Raw genomic sequence first — 21,815 nt, 5'->3', positions numbered from 1 at the left:
GGACGTGTTCAATATTGATGATTTACTGTATTTGTGGTAGATTGCCAAAGAGAACAGTGGGGAGAGGGCAGTCGATGTTCAACTGATATAGTTTGGGCCGCAGTGGGAGGTTGCGGGGAATCGCAGCAGTGCCTAATACGGATCCGTAGGTCAGAGCTAATTAGATCCAAGGGAAATATTCAAGCAGTTCAGTGTGCCAATTGAGAGATTCGGCATACTTGTAACGAGACTAGGAAATTCGCGAAAGATACGGTTCAATTCGCGGGTTAGGGTTATACCCAAGGGCCAATTAAAGAATGCCAAGACGGGGCGACGACTGAGTCCTGAGGGGTCCGACAATTCTGCCCCGCGTCGCTGAAGCCACGGCGCGTCTCCTGAACCGACACGCGACAGATGCATGCTCATCGTCTTGCTGCCGTCTCGACGCCCGGGCACCTAACCAAGACAGACTCGACGAACATGACGAGGTGACGCGACATAACCAACTGCAACAACCATCACACGACGGCGCGCAATGGCGCTCCCCATGCCCCCGGGCCTCACTCACGCCGAGGTTGCCTTTCTGGCCGAGATGGAAATGGTCACCATCGTCCCGCGACAGCGCCTCGAAAGCATTGACTTGCTAAGCGTAAGCCAATTCTTCCATCTCACCCCTTAATCTCGCCGCCTTGCCGGCCAGCCCCTAACCAACGCTTCTCGTTCAATTTCCAGGGCCAAACCCCGCCTCTACGGCCGCCTCACCGCGCCCAGCTCCCGCTGTGGTTGGCACTCTTACTCAAAAAGCAACGACGCGCCAACATTGTGCCGCCGCCCTGGCTGCACCCCGCCTCGCTCTCCGAGATCATCCATCGCGAGACCAAAGAAAACCCACAGACCTTCTCGCCCCCGCCTCCCCCGCCGGCCCACGCGAACCCCCACGACCCCGGCCACGCCCGCCGCCTCGCCGACGCCGACGCCGACACCATCCTGTCCCCGCCCTTCCAGCCCTCGTGCACCGCCAGCGCGCCCGCCGGCTACCTGCCGTACCACTGGCTCGAGGTGGCCGAGGCGCTGCTTGCGCACGCGGGCGACGACATGGCCGCGCCGGCTGGCGAGGTGCGCTCTCTGCTGCGCGACCTAGTCGAGGTGCGCGCCGCTAAGATGCGCAGTAGTACCTCGGTGCTGGGCGGCGCTGAGAACGGGCTGATGGAGCTAACGGGCGTTGGCGCCATCGAGCTGGCCGAGAGCAGGGGCTTTGTGCTGGGCGTGGTCGATGGCGTGCGCAAGATCGGCGCCAGCGCCGAGGCGGCACGGCGGGAAGACGAAGAACAAGGTAGCGGGATACATGACGACGGCGGAAGCGATGATGACATGGGGATTTGAGCGGGGTCGTCTGTCGAAGACTGAAGTCTCAAACGTCGGTTCAAAGGGGGTTGCTTGGCTGCCGTAGCACCATGTCGGGGCAAGGTCCCAGACACCTTCACGCCAGCAGTCGAGGGCCAATAAACGATGACCCCGAAACAACTTTGCTCAAAAAATGCCGAGCTCGCCAGGTGAAGGAAGACATTTGCTTCCATGGCGCCGGTGGCAGAGAGAGGAGGGACACGACGAAAGGACACACCATTATAGGAAAGAGTTTAGCCGTTTGAGAGAACCAACGGCATGAGAGAGACGACGCATCGAACCAAAACATCGGTTCGTATCTACACAGCAAATACAAGGCTCCAGCTTTGCTTCAAGTCTGTTCCTGCCCTCTCCATGCCGTATACAGCGTTCTGAAACTCGGCAGATAAGATAAATGTGATAGAAATACCCCTGCAAGATACACGATAGGTACCTAGCTATACGGTACAGTATCCAAGCAAACGCCCCAAAAAGAAGAAAGCTTGCGCCGTCCAAATCCTTGCCCCGAAACTTTTGTCGTTACTTGTTTACTTACAATAATACTTTGATGCTGCCGAACAAGACTCGCTGGCCGCGATCTACTACTCCTCGCTCATCACAGAGCTGTAGAACAGCTGGGAAGGCTGCCCGCTCTCGTCGTCGTCGTCTCCCAAGTGCTCCATCTGCTTCATGGTCGAGGTGACTGCAGGGAAGACCTCTTCCTCCTCTTCCTCTTCCTCTTCCTCGTCCCCCTCCTCCTCTTCTTCCTCGTCATGACCATGCTCCCCGGTACCGGGCCGCACCTCAGCAGTGCCGTCCGGCGAGCCAACGCGCACCTGCGCCGGCGACGGCGCATACACCAGGCTCAGATCCCAGTCATCCTCACGCTTCTCGTTTTCTATGCGGTCGCGCACCTCCGACTCGTCGACCTCCTCAGCCGTCGTGCCCAAGGCCGCCTCGATCTCGCTCCACGCCGCGATCGCCCGCAGGTCCTGCGACGATTTCCCCGACGACGACGACGACGACGCGCTGTTTCGGCGCGGCGCGCCGGCCCTGGCTGGAGGTGCTGCTGCTGTTGATGGCCGAGGCGCCGGCGTCGGCGTCTGATCTTGCGCCGCCGCGGTCTGCGGGGGCCGCGGCGACGCGAACAGGCTCGTCTCGTCCGGCCTGGCCCCCGGTACGCTGTAATGCGAGAACCCTGCCGACGACGTCACGCTCGCCCGCAGGCCTCCTGCTCCTGCTCCTGCGCGCGCGCCGCCGGCAGGCGTGACGGGTGGCGCTCCGGCTGCGCTTACTCTGGAGCTCCAGGACGAGATGGAGCCGGGTCTTATCCGCGGCGGCGAGGTTCCTGTTGGCTGCTGCCACATGGTCGGCGTCGGCGGCGGGCCCATCGCGCCCGGCGCCGACGCCGTCGCTATTGCCGAAAATGGGTTGAGCGGTGTGCCCTCGCTGTAAACGCCGCTCGTGGACTCCTCTCGCTCCCCCTGGGACCCCTCGGGCAAGAGGCTGGGCAGCGACGGCGACGGTCCTCTGCCGCCACTGCCGCCGCCGCTGCTGTTGCTCTTGTGCCGCTTGCCGCTCGGCTCGGCGGTGCTCCTAGCCATGGCCGCGTTGGCCGCGCGCTCGCACAACCAGCATTTAGCATTGCCGTGCGCTCTGCACTCGCCGTCGGCGTTGAAGAAGTCGGGCGCGGTGGCGGCGGTGGCGCTGGCAGGAGGCGGTCTCTTCTTGCTGCCGGGCGACTGCGTCGACGCCGAGTGGTTGCTGGGCGTCCGCTGGCGCAGACCGAAGCTCGCACCCAGGTACGACGGGGGCGCGGCAGCAGCAGCAGCAACTGAGCCGGGCGCGCTCGACGGCCGCTGCGAGCTGCGCCGCGAGGCAGCCGACTTGTTCGTGCCCGCGCTCACGGTGCTGGCCCCCGGGCTGGTCATGAACGGCGCTGATGCCGAGCCCCGCGGGTAGCCGCGCGGTGTGACGGGGCTTTGCGCGCTGCTCTTAGAGGCACGGGACTTGGCGGTGCTCGCGCTGCTGGCTCCGGGGCTGTGCATAAAAGGCACGGATGCCGAGCTGAGGGGGTGCCGTGGCGGAGTCGCCGGCGGGTAGGCGGGCGGCGCACGCCTGGGGGTGCCGGCGGCTTCCGGGGACGACAGGTTGGAGGAGCCAACGTGGCCTTGGCTGGGACCGGATGCAGCCCCCGAGGCGGAGTGGCGCGGAGTGGCCGGGCTCGGGGCGTCCTCTCTGCTCTTGCGTTTCTGGAGGTCTGGGTTCAGCTTTAGAACCACCTTGAGGCTTTTCTTAGTATCTACCTCGTGCTCGTCTTCCTCCTTAGGCTCGTCTTCTTCCTGGGACTTGTCTTCCTCTTCGGGCTCGTCTTCTTGTTTGGCGGTCTGCTTTCCTTTGCCCTTCCTTCCTGCTTGGGCTTTTCCTCCTTTGCCCTTCTTTCCTCCCTGGGCCTTTCCTCTCTGGGCCTTTGTTCCTGCAGTCTTTCTGACCCGTCCACCGGCGGTGGCAGCTGCGGGCTGGGCCGCCGGCTGTCCCCGTGGTCTCGGCGCCGAGGCTGGAACCACGACAGGCGGAGCCCTAGCGGATGCAGTGATGTCTAGCGCGAACAAGGGCTCCGCGCCTGACCGGCCAGCCCGAGACCGAGTCTGTCGACGCGTTACGCCGGAGACGGCAGCGGGGTCAACAGGGGCACCAGGGGCACCAGGGGCACCAGGGGCGGCGGCGGCGGCGGCGGCGGCAGCAGCGGTAGCCTGCTTGCCCTTGGTGCCCTTCTTGGGAGGCATATTTGTTTATTTCTTGGCGGAAATGGTTGACGTGGAGTAAGCGAAGCTGGCGATTTATACCTGAGGTTGCTCTTTGCGGTGCAACACGACGGCCCAGCGCGATTGAGGTAATATAGTCAAGCGAAAAGAATCTTGGGGTCAATGATTATTGAAAATAAGAGGTTTGGCTGAGGAAATGTTTATCGACGACGGTGAAGGAGCGAGCAGTGTCTCTCACCGGGAGAGCGCGTCAGAGTTCAGCGGTCGGACTTGGAACTGTTCAAAACCTTGGGGCTAGAAGCAAAAGAACTGTTCAGGCTTGGTGTGGGGATTTGAGAGATTGTTCAGATTTATACATGGACCAAGGCCCAGACATGAACAGCGCTCTCCATTGTTCGGAAATGGTACAAATGTCACGTACTTTCATTCAGACGAAAAGCCACTTCACCCCGGTTTTGGCAAGTCAATAAAGGGAGACCAGAAGGACCAGAATGACAGAACAAAGACGACTATTCTTGGAGCTCGTACCAAGAACCTGCGTGTGAGTTGTCAATAAGGAGCTGAAATGCGTAAAAATTTCTATATGACCATTTGAATCAAGGGGCAATCAAGATAACACTGTCAATTGCAAGTATTGAAGTTTATGGAGTCGTAGATGTGCTAATACCTGGGCTGATCGGGCAGTCTTTCGTTTTTTTTTCTCACGCAAAGACTTCTTTATGCCAGAACCAATCAGCACTTGAGCACTTGCATCCGGCTGACAAAAGTCCACACCTGCTCGCTCGGGTCTGGGTCCGGCCCGACGTAGCCGTCTGAGCCTGAACTCGCGCTCCTGGATGTCGCGGAAATCCTCTTCACCACATTCAACGTCCCGTTTCCACAGGGGCCTGAATGGGCGCCCGAGCTGCTCTCTGTGTGGTTGACGAAGGACCCAACCAATGGCCCGACGATGGAAAAAATGAACGACGACTGATTGCGAGGTGATGAGTTAGTGAATTTCTAGTTGTAGAGTTGATAGTACTCATAAGTCGCGCCACCTACAGTCACATCATTATCATTTGTAGCGAAACAATACTGCGCGCTCATTGTCCCCGTTGTCTTATTGTCTGGCAAGTAAAACCAGCCGCGGAAGTCGAGCCCGCCGTCGCCGAGCCGCGCTCTCCACCCTGCCGGGAGGCCCAGGTCGATTTTCAGGCTGCAAAGCTTGCTTTTGTCGCTGGGAATTGACCCCGGGCCGATGGAGGGTATAGCGCGGTCCAGTGAAATGAGCAGCTGGTAAGTCCCTGTAGTGCTATTACTAGTACTGATGGAGGTTGCTACCGATCCCTGGGGGCAGCCATTTCCAGAGTATGTGCCACTGCGGCTTGTAAGTCTGGGTACTGGGTCGATGTCTGTGGCCTGCGCTGCGGCGGTGCAGCCGAGGAAGAAGAGGAGAGACACGAGAATCATCCTGCACGAGTGTGGGTTGTTCAGTGTGTCGAACCTTTTGATATCTCTTAATTCCGGACCGGCGAGGACCAGCCCTCTTATAACGAAGGCCTTCACAAGGTTTCTTGTCTAGTTGGCCTGCGTATGGCCAGCCCGTCATAAATGATGCCGCTTCTTAGGATGAGGATCACTATCTAATTAGCTATGAGGTATTATCAAGGCTATAAATAAAAAGAGCAATATAATTTGCTGGCAGAAGGAATAGTTGGCGGGATCCTCTACCACGCCTTATTGGCTGACTCATTCGGGATTCATTTGGGTCAATCAAGGATTCCGCGTATAATTGACGAGGAGCCAAACGTCAGGCGGGACGAGCCGAATTCTTAAATGCCAAGAATACGACGTCTCTGATCCGCTACTAACTTCTGGTGGCTCAACTCTAATTAAAGTGCGAAATTGCGAATGAGCTAAGCACAAACAAACCTGCGAATAGCTTCACGAGTCCGTCAGAATTCAAGCAGATGGCTTCCATGAACCTGATCCGGGCGGGGTTAGCCACAGGTGTCAGCTAAAAAGCGCCAATGAGTTGAGTCGAGTTCCTTGTTCATCTTGACATAATCCCCTAGGACAGACCGCAGCAGATCTCATGCTCAGCTGCCATCTAATTGGTTTGCATCGTCGCTCCCTAACATACCTACTAAAGCCAAATGAAACGTGTCAGCCAATTCCCTTTAGCCTCCCATGGACAAACATGGAAATGGAGCTCAAGCCCCCGATTATCTCTCGAGTTGCTCTCTTTGACCTTCTTTCACCAAGTATTTTTAGACATACTTCGCAGCTCAGCGCTTTTGGCGAAGCGGACAAAGCAACACGATCCGAGTCCCGTACTAGTCCGTTCTAAGTAGACAATAGCCACGGCCTCGGTCTCGGCGGGCCCGGCCCCGGAACAAAGAAACGAGGGGGAGAGAACAGCAGTTGTGCGTCTGTATTAAAACTAGGGAGCGGCAAGTAGCCCCCCCTGATCAAGGAAAAAAGAAGAGACGAATAATCTTCTCTCTTGTCTGGCTTTCATCGCATACATTCAATTACGAAAAAAAGAAAAGGTAAGAGCAACAAAGAACCCAAGCTCCAAATCTGAACCAACTACGACTTTTCAAGGTAAGAAGAAAAAAAAACAAGGAAAAAACCAAAGCAAAAAGGGAAAAAAGAACACAATGTTCAAAACACTACTAGACCCGATCAGCCTCATCGACACGGCGCTGGACAGCCGGCGATGGCTGCTGTCGGCCGCAGCCGCCGTGGGCTACATGCTGCTCGTCACGGCCGTCAGGTTGGTGCGGTCGTTTGACGAGACGCGGCGCGGCTCGTGGTTCCGCCGCCTGGGCATGTTGGGATTTAAATTGCTATTTAAAACTGTTGCCAAATGAAAGAAATTATTTAATAATTTTGATAAGAAAATGTTGCAGAAACAACATGTGATTCTACTATTCCTCTTGGTGTACTGTGGTTGACGGATATAAAGAGTAGCCTCTGCCATTCATCTACTTGCGCTCCCAATAGTATATTCATGAGACTTGTCAACAACATTGTCGTGCAGAAATAATCAGGAAATTACGGTGCTCTATAGAGTCGTAGAAAGCTGCCATACGCTTCGTGACGCCGGCTTAGACTTAAAGTCATCGCCATCGCCATACACAAAGGTAGAAATGCAAATAGTTACCCGGGCTACGCCTTCTTCGCCTTGCTCGCTGCCATTATCCCCGTTGCCCGTGTTTCGATGACCTGGTAGCCATCTGCGTTACCCTCACCAACTGCAGCACGCGCGTACGCATCGTCGCTTCTGTTTCACCGGTTAGCGGATCCGACTTCGGGTTGTGTTCGCGAGAAGAGCAGGCGGGGAAACATACCGGTCGCACAATACGCTCAAATCCTGCTCGCTCAGAACCTCCTTGTCGCCTGAGAATTTGTACACTTGGCCGTCCTTCAACAGCAGAGCTTTAAGCATCTCTCTGTCCAAGTCCTCGCGCATGTCAATCTTCTGCCCGATGGTCTTGAAGCCGCCCTTCTTGATGACGAGCTTCTCGAGACGGCGCTTCGCATCCGCGCTCATCAGCAGCTCCTCCTCTACGGTACCCTTTGTGGCAAGTCGGTAGACGATGACTGGGCGAGTCTGGCCGATGCGGTGACAGCGATCCTGGGCCTGGAGGTCCTGTTGCGGATTCCAGTCGCTATCAAACAGGACCACAGTATCGGCGCTGGCAAGGTTGATACCCTGCCCTCCGGCGCGCGTCGACAGGAGGAAGATCTTGATCTTGGGGTTGGTGTTGAACTTTTCAATCTGCGTCCTCCGGTCATCCTGGGCGACACCGCCATCAATCCTGCAAACCTGCCATTTTCGGAGATCGCAATAGTCCTCCAGAATGTCAAGCTGCGTCTTGAACTGAGAGAAGATCAACACCTTGTGCTTATTCTTGAAGAGTGCCGGGAGTAGCCGGTCGAGGAGGAGCATCTTCCCCGAGCCCGTGACAATGCTCTCGTCGACAGGTATGCCGTTGTCTGTCGCCCATGGGTTGTAAAAGAGGTGCGGGGTGTTGCAGATGAGGCGAAGTTGCAAAAGGGGGTTGCCGAGCTTCTTGTTGGAAATCTCCTTTTCTGTAGTGTGTCAGCAATGCTCCGCGCCCAAACTTCAGATGGGTGGTTAACTGTCGAAACTTACTAGCCAAGTCCAGGGTCTGCGCTCTCTCGAATTCCTCTGCTGTTAGTGCGCTCTCAATCTCTTGAACTTGGTCCTCCGTGGTCTCTTTTGCGAGCTTGGCTTCAAAATCGTCATCGTCGAGCAGGTCGTCATCCGAATCTGCCTCCCTGTATGACTGCTTCCCCTTTCGCGGTCGACCCCGTGTGCTGGCCGGAGTCGATTGCCGGCTGGACTTTGCACTCTTTGGGGCTGGAGATGGTGCAGTTGGCGGGCTTTTTCGCTTTGCGTCCTTGTCCTGCTCAACTTGCACGGCCTCAGTAGCAACTTCCTTGGCGGCCTGAGCCGATTTAGGGAGTCGGCCACGGGGACGAGGCTTGCCCATCATCAAGGAAAATGCATTCTTCTTTGCTGTGGGCGCGGCTTCCACAGTCTTGGAATCGGGTGGGCTACCCAGAGTTGTCACAGATGCCAGATCACTGTCGCCGTCGGTATCCTTTTTAACACTGCTTGATCTCGATGAGATTGGGGTGCCTCTCAGCGACGAAGCTCTGCTGTTTGGTGCGCTGGTCAGGCGTTCCACGACCTTGCTCTCCAAGTATGATCGCGTGTCGATGTTTTTATCGTTGATGACGTTGTACAGGTCTGTCTGCTCCTTCGTCATTGGCGCAAACAGGACGTATTCGCGTTTCTTGGGAAGGTACTTGGCCACATCTGCTTTCACTCTCCGCAGAAGCAGAGGCTGCAGCACCACGTGCATCTTTTTGACAAGGTCTTGCTTCGTTTCATCGGCAATGAAATCTTCCGTGCCCTCCTCGTCTTGGAGATCGCTAAAGTCAAACCAGCTCTCAAATGCCTCCCAGTCCCGGAAGATTTTGGGCAAGAGAAAGTTGAGGAGGGACCAGAGCTCTTTGAGATTGTTCTGCAGGGGAGTGCCGGTAATAAGAAGACGGGTTGCAGATGTGAACGTCTTGAGTTCCCGGAACAGCTTCGAGTCAAAGTTCTTCATACGGTGCCCTTCGTCCTATTTGGCGATAAAAAAATGCCATGTTAGCCACATTTCGGAGACGGGGCAGGGGCAAGAGACGAGAGGACAAGCCTACAATGATGATAAACTCCCAATTGATCTTGGAGAGGGAGGCGCGGTCTTTGAGGACCATCTCGTAGCTGGTGCACACGACGGGAAACTTGTCGGTCGGTCTGCCGCCGTGAAGATGCCGCATGATCTTGGTCTTGAAGATGTCGCTGCGCTGATCCGGTGTGCCGTGGTACATGACGACGGGAATGGACGGGACCCATTTGTGGAACTCATCGAGCCAGTTGGAGAGAGTGCTCAAAGGGGCAATTATGAGATGAGGCCCCAAGTAGTTCTCCTGCTCCCGCAGCAACGCGATCAAGGAAATAGTCTGGATCGTTTTGCCTACAATAGGGGGTCAGCGGTGCCCAATGTTTCTCTCGGAGCATAACAGCAGGCGGCGACTTACCCAAGCCCATCTCGTCAGCCAGAATTCCGCTCATGCCTTGGATGCAGATTTCATACATCCAGGTCAGGCCCTCGAGCTGGTAGTCTCTCATGGTACCCCCGACGAGACATTTGGGCTGCTTGGCCATAGTCAGGTCGTGCTCGCCCAGTGTCTTGCCGTCGAGGGCAGTGCCGACGCGGCCAAGCACCTTGGTCTTGCTGGTCAGGATGCTGCTGAAGGCGGCGCTCTGGGCAAGGAGCTCGTCCAGGTCCTTTGCCTTTGAATCGCGCTCCCTCTTGGTCAATGCTTGCTTCTTGGACCTCTTCTTGCGCTTCTCCTCTGTCTTGATGTTTTCCTCGCGTGCCTTATCCTCTTCGGCAGCAAGGATCTGCTCCTCGCGCAGCTTGGTGTAGCTCATCTTGGACTTCTCCGTCTCTTGCACCTCCGGCTCCAGCTCCTTGGCGACCGGGGAGGCAGAGGGCGGGGACGACGGGACGCTGGTGGGGAGTCGCGACGACGGGCTTCTTGACTCGCGTTCCGGCGAGGATGAATAAGGCATCGCAATCGAGCAGGGGATGTTGTGTTTCCAGCCGAAGTGGCGGATTCGAAAGCAGAGGCGGCCTTTGATCCTTGGGTGTGCTGTGTACGGAGGGGCAGCCTCGCTATTTCTTTTCCCTTTTTCCTTTTGCCACTAAAACGCCCTTTTCCGGGCCACGGCCTATCGCCGAGGACTCCAGATATCTAGGTCTCAATTGGTCAAGTAGGCAAAAGAAAAAAAGGCACATATACGGAATACTGAGATTTCCGTAATTTGCACGAAGTTGCGGTTGCTAGCGGAAAACAGCAAACAATTTGGCCTGCAATGACAGTTGAAAGTGGGCAGGCGTGTTGGCGATCAATTAAAAGGGCGCGCGCGATCTACGCGACTGGAAATCCGCCCCGTTATCTCGGGACGCGCGCAGCCGCGGCGTCACGAGCCCAAATGGCAGGGGGCAAAGTGCCCCCAGAGCTGGTGCCTCAATTTCAAGGCACCAAAACTGCCCCTCGCTCTTGGCAGGTTGAGTCAACGACTGGAAGTGGCATTGGAGAACGAATTGCCCCGCCGCAACGGTTTTGTGATTCAAAAAATCGTCCCAACCAAGCTCCCTCGTCCAACCCAACCCAGTCACCCAACAGCTCCGAACGACAGCCAGAACAATTTCCACGGTTCCATTCAAGCCCCTTTCCACAGTTGCAGTCTGCTACAGTCAAGCTGTTTTCCCTCCGAGCTGCACGCCCCGCTCTCCGAAGCGTGTCTCCGCTGCGCCAACACCCTTCTTCCCGGTCTCTCGTCTCGCTGTTCAGCCCCCGCATCATGGCCGCCCTCGACGCCCAAACCTACACCCCGGCCGAGGAGACCGAGATTCAGCAATGGGTCGCCAAGGCCGAGACTCTCAAGTCGAACCCCGATAACCAGTCGGCCGTCCTCGACGCCCTCAACGCCAGCCTGTCGACGCGCAGCACCGTGCTGGGGACCAAGCCTAGCAAGGCCGACATCGCCATCTACGAGGCCGTCGCGCCGCTCGTCAAGGCCTGGTCGCCCGAGGAGCGCACCGGCCAGCAGGGCCGCCCCAACATCGTGCGCCACGTCGACTTTGTGCAGAACAGCCCGCTGTTCGGCCTCGACGTCGCCGACAAGGTCGCCATCAATGCCGACGAGGTGCTCTACGTCAAGCCGCCCGTCGACGCCAAGGCCGAGAAGGAGCGCCTGAAGAAGGAGAAGGCCGCTGCCGCTGCCGCCGTTAGCGGTGCCGCTGCCACCGCCACCGGCGAGGTAAAGACGCTCGTCGACCGGACGAAGCAGGCGGCTGTCGAAGTGAAGGACAAGGTTGTGGAGGCTGTCACGGACGCTGCCAGCGCCGCCGGTTCCGCCGTCTCGGCAGGCGTTGCCGCTGCCACATCCACCGCCGCCCCCGAGGGCAAGCAACAGAAGCCGAAGAAGGAGAAGAAGGAGAAGGCGCCAAAGCAGCCCGCGCCGCCCCCGGCGCCGGCGGTGGTATCGCCCTGCCTGATCGACCTGCGCGTGGGCCACATCCTGAAGGCGATCAAGCACCCGGAAGCCGACTCGCTGTACGTGTCGACGATCGCGATGGGCGACAAGCCCGGCACGGAAGACACGTCCGAGCACGAGGGCCAGGTGGTGCGGACCGTGTGCTCGGGGCTCAACGGGCTGGTGCCGCTCGAGGAGATGCAGGGCCGCAAGGTGGTGGTGGTGTGCAACCTCAAGCCGGTCAAAATGCGCGGCATCAAGTCGTCGGCTATGGTGCTGGCGGCGTCGCCGCGCATCAAGGAGGGCGAGGTCGACGACCACAAGGGCCCCGTCGAGCTCGTCACCCCCCCCGCCGACGCAAAGGCCGGCGAGCGCGTCTACTTTGAGGGCTGGCAGGGCGAGCCCGAGAAGGTCCTCAACCCCAAGAAAAAGGTCTGGGAGACCTTCCAGCCAGGCTTCACCACCACCGACAAGCTCGAGGTCGCCTTTGACGCTGGCGTCGTGAAGGAGCTCGAGGGCAAGGACAGCCTCGGGAAGCTCGTGACAGCGAGCGGCGGCGTCTGTACAGTAAAGAGCTTGTCGGGCGCCCAGGTGCGGTAAACGAAAAAAAAGAAGAAAAAAAAAGAAGAAGAATTACGCGACGGGTGGCGGTGCCAGTTGGCGGATTACTTAGGGGAGCGTTATTTCCTCCTCACAGTGCTGTGATGATTACAGAACGTTACAGAAATGTCGTATCATTTTTCATCTCACGAACCATCCAACCACCACAGCCAGGAGGGGTTCTAGAATAGATAAAAGTCAAATTCCCACTACTGCTAGCCGCTCTGGAGAGCAGATTTGCGTGTACACATATTGTCTGCGGCAGCACCAGTCCCCTTGCTTCTGTGATCTCACTTTCGCCACGCACTGCTCGTCGTTCTCGTGATACCTTTTCCTTTCTACGAAAACATTGCTCAGGGGCTGCGCTAGGTCGGAATAATAACGAGGCTCAGCCGCGGCCGCCGGTTGTCGAACTAGAACTAGTGGTAGTCGTGGACGTTGCCGTGCGCGTAGTTGTGGTCGTCGTCTTAGTCATCGAGTTTGTGGACGGGGACGTGGTGGTTGACGTCGTGCTGCGGGTAGTCGTAGTAGTTCTGGTTGTTGGGCCAGTGGTCGTCGTCGTCCTGGTTGTCGGGAGAGTAGATGCGGTTGTGCTCGTGGAACGCGACGCTGTATTCGACGTCGACGACGTCGTGGGCCGGGTCACCACGATCGTGGTACGCAACGTTGTGGTCGACGCCGTGGCGCGGAATGCCACCGTCGTGGCTGTCGACTTCGACAGGGTGACTAGAGTCAACGTGGTTGCGCGCGTCAGGCTAGCAACGAAGACGGTTGTTCGGCTGGCTGCGTTCGCTGTGCGGAAGGTCGCGAGGGATGTGGATGTTGATGCCGGGCACCCCGTCGTCACCGTGGCTGTGGACGTGGGGATGACGCACGTGGTCACGCACCCGGGACAAGGCTTGGTCAGGTACAAGGTTGGCGTGACGGGGCAGCAAGCATTGCTGGTCAGAGTCGGCTGTGTGAGCCTCGCTTTGTGAAAGAATGGGAGATGCAAACGGCAGTTCCCACTAACCTGCACGGAACAGATAGTGTCGTGATCCTGACAAGGAGCGGGCACACAAGATCAAGCGTTGGAGGACAGGCTTGCTTCGGGCAGGCGACTTGAAGACATGTTGTTAATAACAGTGACGCACCCATTGACAAGTCAGAAGGGTGAAGCTATGGCTCAAGTACTCAGAGGGAGGGCAACGAGCAATTGCGCATGGCAACTAACGACATAACGTACGCACGTGGAGTTGTCGTCGCTGTATACGTATAGCACGGCGGTCTTCCCGGGGCGAGACACCGAGGGAGCCCGAAGCCGGGGGGGATTAGGAATGGCGGTATAATTCTAGCAGCTGCCGCGTCAGGTTGAGCCTGGTCGTGGTCTTGGGCAGCTGTGGGGATGGCCGAGCTGTAGATATAAAAGGGGAGAACCCGATTAGCACAATCCTTTTTACAGCACACACGGCCCAGGGGATGGAACCAAGGGGGTGAAAGCGGTTATGGATCCCCACCAGAACGAGACGCCTCCCATGCCACTCAGTATGAGACCCCATAGCAAAAGGAGAGGACCGGTGCCTAGCATTTGGAACAGGTAATTTCAGCTTGACTGATGTGTGTAGTGCTCGGATGTCCAAAACGCCTTGTTGTTTTGGTGCTGGTTCGGAACGTTGCGGCAAAGAGTAAGTTAGTTGTCTGGCGTCTCTTGGTGAAAATAGAACCAGGAAAAGCGGCGAAACCCATGGTTAAATATTCCAATGTCAAATCTCTACTCTCCTACTTCTCGAGAAACTTGGGGAAAGTGGCAATGTCAGCAGGTTGCTAGTAGGTTACCAAGAGACAACACATTCTTGGATGTTGGCCCAAGACCCTGAGGTAAGACGGCGAGGAAGAGGAGCCGAAACATGACGCTGCTAGGAATGTCGGGCGCCTGGTCTGGCCACAGCGGCTTCCCTGTGCCCTTCAGGTCCCTTCATCCCACATTCCAACCATCAAGGCGAAAAAAGCAACTTCAGCCACATGGGACCGACGACCGGTGTCACCTACGTCTAGTGCCAAGCAAGGCCAGGCCGGGGACATACGAGGAAAGGCACCTGAAGATGCAGCAATGACCAGACTCTTCATGTTAATTCGGTCTTCGTATGCAATTGTTCTTTTATGTAATATACACACATATATATCTATATGTAGTATGGTGGGTGATCCGGCCCGTCTTCCCTCAATATACACTAAGAAAGCTGCATAAATAGCTATAATGACACATGATCGCCTGATGAGGACTGTAGATTTTGTACACATAATCCCACAGACATGAACGCCGTGCCACCCAAAACGCAACACCCATGGCGCGCGCTTTTCAAATGCAAACTTTTAACTCCTCGAACCTATTCCGCCAAATCTAAGAAAAAAAATACTTGCTCTTCTTGAGATTTCGGACATCAAAATTGCCCTTTTTGGGGGGGTCTGGGAAGGTCAAAGGAAGCCAGACCTCGATGTCGTTGTTATGTTTGATGGCCGCTTTGGCGTCAAAGGTCCTGGCGAAGAAGGTCGACTTAGTGGGCTTGAAAAACTCCCAGGAGTCGTATTCCCGTGACTTGGGCGGCGTGAACCCTTCAGTATCTGCGTCGATAGATTCTTCAGAGATCTCACCGTCCGAGGCTTTGTCCAAGTCATCTTCCACGTCCTCGTCCAACTTGGAGGAGGCGTCGAGGCTCTGGGGCTCTCCCTCTTCTATCAAGTCGTCTTCCGTAGACAGCTCATGGTAGACGGTGGCTGGAGTAACCATATTCTTCCCTAATTCGACCTCGTCGGGATTAGAAGATGCAAGAAGCATCTGGCGCCGCCCTTCCATTATCAACTCCTCTCTCAAAGATAATTTGTGCGCGTTGCGATGCTCCACAATCGCCTTCCCTGACGCTGAGCTCCTCTTGATCTTTGCTAGGTAGACCGACCCCTTATACCTGGCCCTGAATTCAGCTCTCAAACGGCCAATGATGTCGTCCGAGTGGATTCTGATAAAGGTATCACGGATGACGGTGTTCATGGAGTCAACATCCGACGCGTGAGTCCAAAATGAGTCGTGAACCGCGGCAAAGGTGTGGCCTAGCTTATCACATTCGATAGCAGAGAGGAGCATGTGGCTGGCGTCAAGGGAGTGGATGAAATTTGGCGGGAATCCCTGCAGCTGCTTTCGTCGATTCACGGGGTCGGAAGAATTCGGCGCCGAAACAGCCAAATCTTGTAGACAGGTCTTGATCTTTCGAACCGAGGTCGTCCGATAGGGCTGGATGACTGGCATTCGCAACGGAGTTGTCCAAATAAGGGTGGACTGAAATTGCTGAAGTATCTCGGTCGCGGATTCCTTCTTTGCCGACTTGGGACGACCTCGCCTTCCCTTGGGAAGAACTGCGTTTTGCGATGCCAAGTCCTCAGCAGCAATCAATTTCGCCAACTGCTCTGGCATGACGGCACGGCAAACGCGACTGCCAGTCTCGCCAAGCCAATGCTGAATTTCGTGGGCGCCACCAAACATGGTCGACAGCGCTTTAAATATCTTGGCGGCGATATAAGCCGCAAGATGTACCGTTTGGTGGCCGCTCTCTTCTGCCAGGCGCGGATGGAGCGAGTCGAGCTGCCGTAAAACCTGCTTCTTTGCCCCCATTATTGTGACGCCATAGACGTTTGTCATGACGGTTTGCTTGACCACCTTTCTGGTGATCTTGTCGTGAAGGACCGGGGCAAAAGGGTGCCCGCCCTTCAGGTCTTGAGCGATGCTTTCTCTCACCAGGTCAGCGACTGCCGAGTAGACATCCGCAGGCTTCTCGCCAGGCACGAGATTGACCTGCTGGGCACCCCAGACGTCGCCGCCAAGAGCCGCATAGTGCTGGAGCCCATTGCACGTGCCGTCTTGGTGAACAGGCAAGACAGACTCGAACTTGGTGGGGTCGGGCAACTTGAGAGCCTCAGCAAACTCAATGCATGCTGCCAGACATTGCCACGGGTCTTCGGCCTCCAGCCACCATCGCTTTCCGTCGAGTGGATTGCGGGCAGAGTCAAGGATACTTTCAAGGTTGTCCTGCGCGAACTTCTCACGTTCTACCAGGCTGAATTTGTCGAAGCCAAAGACGTTGGCAAGGTGAATTTTGAGCCAGCGCAAGCCGTCTTCGCCCAGGGATTTGGCCTTGGCAAAGCGTAACAGGCCACGAACGTGATCTGCGCCCATGTGGTTTAGATATGGCGGAACCGGATAGGCACGTCCACGGAAGTCGATGTTGTGAGGGAAGTAAAAGGTTTGGTCGCGGAAGGCTCTCGCAATCTCGAGTTGGAGGTTCATGAAGCACCGCTCTGAGTGCAATCCGGACTTCTGATTTTCTGCGAACCGGACGGCTTTCATCCACGCGTTCCTTGCCGTTGGATCACCTCCAGAGTCCGGCTCCGGTGGGATTGGGATATTCGGGTAGAGGGGGGGAATGTCTGCCAAACCTTTTCCCGAGTTCCACACTTCCAGCATGACGTCAAGGACAGGACGGTTGATCTTCCACGCAGTTCTCCCGAGGACATCGAGGCCTTTGAGCACCTGGCTCATGTCTCCCCGAGCAATGGCTGCCTGGGCGTATACTTTCTGGTCTCTTTCTCCAAACTTGACGCGGACGACGGGGATGGGGAACTCTAGATAGCCGCCCTTCGCAAATTTGGACCACGGTTCAGGCTCGCACACCATAGGCAGCTGGCGGGCGAGGAAGTCTCCGCGTGGTTCTTGCATCATAAGCTCAACGAGTGCTCGGTTGGGCGCAACGATGCCAAGCTTTTTGCCCCTTCGGATTTGGTTGGTGTGCATGAAGGCTGGCTGAGATTGCGTCAACAGGCGATCCGCTTGAAGATTCTCTTTCCTCACGAGGATTTTGGCGCTGTCAATAAGGGCCGAGACCAATATAGCGCCGACCTTTGTTCTGATACTTATAGGCCAGGAGAACTCCTCTGGGAGGGCGTCTGTGGGCGTTTCGGATGAACGAGGAGCAAGGCTTTTCCCATATCGAATTATCGCCCCGGCATCCCTCTTGAGCACTTTGAACCTCTTCACTGCGTTGGCCTCTTCTGCTCTTTGAGAATTGATGTCCTCCTCGACAACCCTGGCAACATTGGTGACGAGGGTGGCGAGGGGAACGCCCTTTTCAGCCCCAAACATGGCGAGGGAGCTGAGGGTACTGATGATGGTGACAGCCGCAAGTCGAGTAGGGGTGGACTGTTGGAGGATGGGGCCGTATAAGCACCTCTCCACATCATCCGTGTTCTTCTTTTCCTGTTTTACCGCAACATCAATCTTGGTCATCTCCTCGACTATACGGGCTTCGAGTGCTTGCTGCCACACGTATAGCCTCGCGCTGAGGGAGGCATTGGAGAGCACCGTATTACGACCCATGCTCAAGAGCGCTGCGTTCTCTTCCCTCCATCGAATCACAGCTGCATCCACGCAGTCTTTTTCCAACCGAGACTGGATCTCTCGGCGGCCTGCGGCGGGTAATGACGCAATGTCTGTGCCGATTGGAATTTCCGAAAACAGGGTAAGCGTAGCTCGGAGCGACTTCAGCCCCAGTCCCTTCTGGAACACGGCTTTCACTTCCGGCGGTTCTGTCGAGCTGGGACTCTGGCGCACAGGCGTACTGGTGCTGTCTTCTATATCTTCTTCTGGCGATGCAATGGCGGTATCGGGAAGGTCGTGTTCGGGGCAAATCCTCGAGATACTTGCCAGCTCGTCGTCGGTCAGCACCTCGTCGTCAAGGAGCAATTCCATGGCATTCTCCTGCGGGAGTAAGTCCATGTAGCGTGTGAGGAGCCTGTTCAGCCTGTTACCGCGTGTCGTAAGGAGTGACACTCTCAACATGTACGCGACGGTTGTGGGAGTATGTGGCAGGTCCCCGGCCCGTATTTGAACCTCGAACCACTTGTGGACGTCTTCGGCCTTGTCCTGGCTGGGCTCAGCATATATGTGCTCAATGCGGCTTCTCAAGAAGCGGTTGTGCAACTCCACCAAATGATCGGGATGCAAAGCCTCCATTTGCGCAAAACGTTTCAGGACCATACCAGCACGCTCGAGCCTGCCAACCCGCAGACAGGCGTCAAATACAGAGAGCATCTCTTCAGGATCGCCAGGGACGCCATGCACGTTGATCCTCTGCTTCTCGTAGGGTATTGGCGGGACTTCAACGACCAGGGGCGACGAGGCATCCCACCCGCGCAGCTCTGGGGCCGGGTACGATTGCGGAGATAGATATGCAGGTGGAATTGCACCCGACAGTTGGTCGAAGGATATATCCTCGGCTGGGCGGTACTCGGCGCCGGCGGCCGTGGCCAGACTGCGCTCGAGGCCCGACAGAGCGTCGAAGACTCTCCTCCTGGGCGGCCGCAGTTCTTGCCGGGTATTGATAAGACGCGTCGCATCGGCTGAGGGCCGTAGGTAGCCGGGGGAGCGACATGTCGACAGAGTCTGGGCAGACGACGACAAGAGGAGACGCCGTAGAGGTAGGTTGTGTCGGGAAACAGCGGATCGGACGAACATCTTCAACAACGCGCTTCTCGGGGTACAAATGAGTGTGACGAAGCCCAATGAAGAGGCGATCCGCAGAGTGGGCGATGACAATCAGCACATGGAACGTGGTGATACAAATCGAGAGCAGCCAAAGCAGCCGTCTAAAGAGAAAGGACTGTTGCCGACCCCTTGCCGACCGAAGACGTTGAGGCAGCAGGGACCCAAGGTTGCTAGCAGCGTTTTCAGGAGACGGACGAGGCCACTGCGAGTGCGAAGCTTCTCCAAATTATTTCGAGAGAAAAAACTTTGCGCAGCTCTGATTGGCCACTCGCGTCTTCCACTGAACTCCACCCGCTGCCAGTTCCGCCCCTGCTAAGCTGCAACCGCAGAAGGCCCAAGCGCGCCAGAACGCGGCTGCTTACTGCATATAGTAGGTTAAGAGGCCGATAAGAAGATTGCAGGTTTTTTTTTTACCGAGTCGCTGGGCATCCGGCTACCTATCCGGTGGTACACCTTAGCACTCCATCCAATATCCATTCGTATCGCTTCAACGTCTCAAGCTGAAGGGCGATCTGCCCCACACCCCGACTTCAGCAACGGCCAAGACGGACCACAACCACCCACTTCAGGCATCCCAACGACAATGGGTGTGGCGCTGAGAGCTGTGGGCAGTTCGGCCTGCTCTGCCTGCAGGCTTTCTGCCCCGCGGCTCTTCGCGGGACACATCTCGGCCTTGCGAGCAGTGCAGGCCGCTACTCGTCAGTGGCCGGCCACTCCAGCAAACGCGAGATTCTCCAGCTTTAGAGCCACCCCCCGGCTGCAGCAGCCCTCCATCGAGGAGGTCGAAGAAGAAAAGGTCGGGAATGACGTGCAGGAACCCGCCTCAGGGCCCAATGGCGACGACGTGCCCTGGTACCTGCAGGTAGAACCGCCGCGACATCCAACCCTGCTCCACGAGCCGCCGCCCCTGCCAGAGATCCCCGAGTCCTCGCCCAAGCTGATGGAACCGCTGCTCAAATTCGCCGCTGAAGAGCTGGGCCTGGACGAGTTGTCGCTGCTCGACCTCCGCGAGCTCGACCCGGCGCCGGCCCTGGGGCCCGACTTGATGATGCTCTTCGGCTCGGCCCGCAGCGAGCGTCACCTGCACGTCTCCGCCGACCGCCTGGTCCGGTGGCTGCGCGGCCGCGGCATCACGGCCCAGGCCGACGGTCTGCTTGGGAGGAACGAGCTCAAGACGCGGCTGAGACGCAAGGCTCGCAAGGCAAAGCTCCTGGGAAAGACGGGGGGTGGGCCTGGCGAGGACGACGGCATCAGCACGGGCTGGATCTGCGTCAATCTGGGTACACTGGGCCGGTCCGACCAAGAGGTGACTATCTATGACGAGACGGGCGCTCAGGTCGGCTTCGGGGTGCCGCAGCTGGGAACCACGGTGGTGGTGCAGATAATGACCGAGTCTCGGAGGGAGGAGTTGAGCCTTGAGAAGCTCTGGAGCGGAAAATTAAAACGCAGCCTCGAAAAGAATCAGCCCGAGCAAGAGATTGAAGCTCCCGGTGAAACTGACGTTTTTGATGAGGCTTTTCCCACGCAGGCAAAAACCGACAGGCTCAGAGGTGCCAAAGGCCCGGGTATCGTGGGTGGGAGCCAGTTCGCGGTGCCCTCACGCTTCTTCTCTACATCAAGTAGGCAACTCGATGTTCCTGCCGTCGATAGCACCGCTATCGGTGAAATCATTAGCAGCGGTCGGCAAGCCGTCTCTATGGAAGAAATGTCTGAGCTTCTGATGACAGACGTCGAGTCCAAGCTCCATGTTCTCAGTCTCCTGAAACAGTATGCAGAGTCGTTGAACGATCACACGACTGCGCTTGATCGGGCTCTAGTCCCTTTCGAAGACGGGGCCCCATCAGCCTTTTTGTCGATATTCAACCGTGCAATATCTGGCCTCTCGCCTTCTCAGGCCTTGGAGCATCGGCTTTGGCTCGAGACCCTCCGAGCCAACAATCTTAGCCCTTTCTACTCCAACTTCGAGGTCGCAAAGGCCCTCGTCAAGGAGCTGCAGTCCGGTCCCGAGATAAGCCGCGAGAACTGCATAGACCTCATCCGGCTCATCTACACGCACGGAGGCAAAAGCGACGAAGATGTGCGCCAACAGTCAATCCTTACCATGGAGGTCATAGATACCATGTCTGCGCGGGGCGAGAAGGTACTGGACAACGACGTGGTTGGCACCGTGATCGAGTCGCTCCTCCGCCACGGCCGGAAAGAAAGCCCAGAAGTCACGCGGCTGCTCCGGCAGTTTGAGGATCTCTTCGCGCCGGGCTACCTGCCTTGTCCTTCGGAAGCCCTTCTGGTGCGGCTCCTGGACGCATACTCGGCCCAGGGCGACTGGGGCGGTTTCTGGAAGACCTGGCGCATCCCGCCTCGCTTTCTCCAGCCCCGGTCCGGCCGCATGTACGCGTACCTTTTCCACCGCTTCGCCGCGGATAACAATCAGAAACGGGCCACTTATGCTCTCCGGTGGACCGTTGACGAGATGACCAAGGAGCAGCCGCCGGTCCTTCCAAGGGGGCGGCTCCTCGAGGCCCTGAAGGCGTGCATTCTCTGCGCGGACCCGACGGCGGTGCGGAGAGCCAATCAAGTCAAAATGATGCCAACCATGCCGAGAGAGGCTGCCGGAGAGTTTCCGTATCTGCTACTCAAGCTTGACGAGGCTGCGGAGACGGATAATTTTCAAGTATTCCAGCCCAATAATCTCGGGGCGTAGGCGCGCCTGTCCTCTCTCGCCGCTGGATATATAAACATACCCATGTTCTGTGATGAACAAGAAACAAGAACAAAGGCAAATGTACTATAGATGTAAAAATTTGTCGAAAAGATAACTGCTTATTTCAAATTCTGCATACGCGGACTACAGGCCACAAGGTTCCAAGAGTCTCTTAATTCTTCTCCCGCTACAGATGCGCGAACACCG

At 56.9% G+C, this 21,815-nt stretch overlaps 7 protein-coding genes across 7 annotated transcripts; 3 read left to right on the top strand and 4 right to left on the bottom strand.

Moving 5' to 3' along the window:
* Positions 1–337: 337 nt before the first annotated feature.
* B0T26DRAFT_769275 (GINS complex protein-domain-containing protein) lies at positions 338–1,760 on the top strand. Its single transcript, XM_060446520.1, has 2 exons — positions 338–628; positions 712–1,760. The coding sequence occupies exons 1-2, from the start codon at positions 515–517 to the stop codon at positions 1,360–1,362; spliced, it is 765 nt and encodes a 254-aa protein (XP_060297640.1). The 5' UTR covers positions 338–514; the 3' UTR covers positions 1,363–1,760.
* Positions 1,761–1,964: 204 nt separating this feature from the next.
* On the bottom strand, positions 1,965–4,148 carry B0T26DRAFT_749206 (uncharacterized protein; the record flags this gene model as incomplete). The annotated part of the gene is made up of 1 exon (XM_060445067.1): positions 1,965–4,148. The coding sequence occupies one exon, from the start codon at positions 4,146–4,148 to the stop codon at positions 1,965–1,967; it is 2,184 nt and encodes a 727-aa protein (XP_060297639.1).
* Positions 4,149–4,859: 711 nt separating this feature from the next.
* On the bottom strand, positions 4,860–5,576 carry B0T26DRAFT_673505 (uncharacterized protein; the record flags this gene model as incomplete). Its single annotated transcript, XM_060439601.1, has 2 exons — positions 4,860–5,126; positions 5,169–5,576. 2 exons carry the CDS (start codon positions 5,574–5,576, stop codon positions 4,860–4,862), a joined length of 675 nt encoding a protein of 224 aa, XP_060297638.1.
* Positions 5,577–6,979: 1,403 nt separating this feature from the next.
* On the bottom strand, positions 6,980–10,647 carry B0T26DRAFT_700106 (SNF2 family N-terminal domain-containing protein). The gene is made up of 5 exons (XM_060441513.1): positions 9,732–10,647; positions 9,351–9,667; positions 8,272–9,271; positions 7,463–8,207; positions 6,980–7,395 (listed from the first exon to the last, which is right to left on the bottom strand). The coding sequence occupies exons 1-5, from the start codon at positions 10,267–10,269 to the stop codon at positions 7,281–7,283; spliced, it is 2,715 nt and encodes a 904-aa protein (XP_060297637.1). The 5' UTR covers positions 10,270–10,647; the 3' UTR covers positions 6,980–7,280.
* Positions 10,648–10,810: 163 nt separating this feature from the next.
* B0T26DRAFT_800655 (uncharacterized protein) lies at positions 10,811–13,376 on the top strand (the record flags this gene model as incomplete). The annotated part of the gene is made up of 3 exons (XM_060447009.1): positions 10,811–12,330; positions 12,732–13,298; positions 13,365–13,376. Exons 1-3 carry the CDS (start codon positions 11,065–11,067, stop codon positions 13,374–13,376), a joined length of 1,845 nt encoding a protein of 614 aa, XP_060297636.1. The 5' UTR covers positions 10,811–11,064.
* Positions 13,377–14,430: 1,054 nt separating this feature from the next.
* Positions 14,431–19,107, bottom strand: B0T26DRAFT_700101 (uncharacterized protein). The gene has a single exon (XM_060441512.1). The coding sequence runs from the start codon at positions 18,875–18,877 to the stop codon at positions 14,720–14,722; it is 4,158 nt and encodes a 1,385-aa protein (XP_060297635.1). The 5' UTR covers positions 18,878–19,107; the 3' UTR covers positions 14,431–14,719.
* A 383-nt stretch (positions 19,108–19,490) lies between these two features.
* On the top strand, positions 19,491–21,608 carry B0T26DRAFT_641897 (uncharacterized protein; the record flags this gene model as incomplete). The annotated part of the gene is made up of 2 exons (XM_060437387.1): positions 19,491–20,397; positions 20,458–21,608. 2 exons carry the CDS (start codon positions 19,491–19,493, stop codon positions 21,606–21,608), a joined length of 2,058 nt encoding a protein of 685 aa, XP_060297634.1.
* Between the last annotated feature and the right edge of the window lie 207 nt (positions 21,609–21,815).

This window comes from Lasiosphaeria miniovina (assembly GCF_030549165.1).
Source record: "Lasiosphaeria miniovina strain SMH2392-1A chromosome Unknown B0T26scaffold_3, whole genome shotgun sequence".
NCBI lineage: Eukaryota > Fungi > Ascomycota > Sordariomycetes > Sordariales > Lasiosphaeriaceae > Lasiosphaeria > Lasiosphaeria miniovina.
Note: the sequence above shows the minus strand (reverse complement) of the source record. Positions and strands in the feature narration are given on the sequence as shown.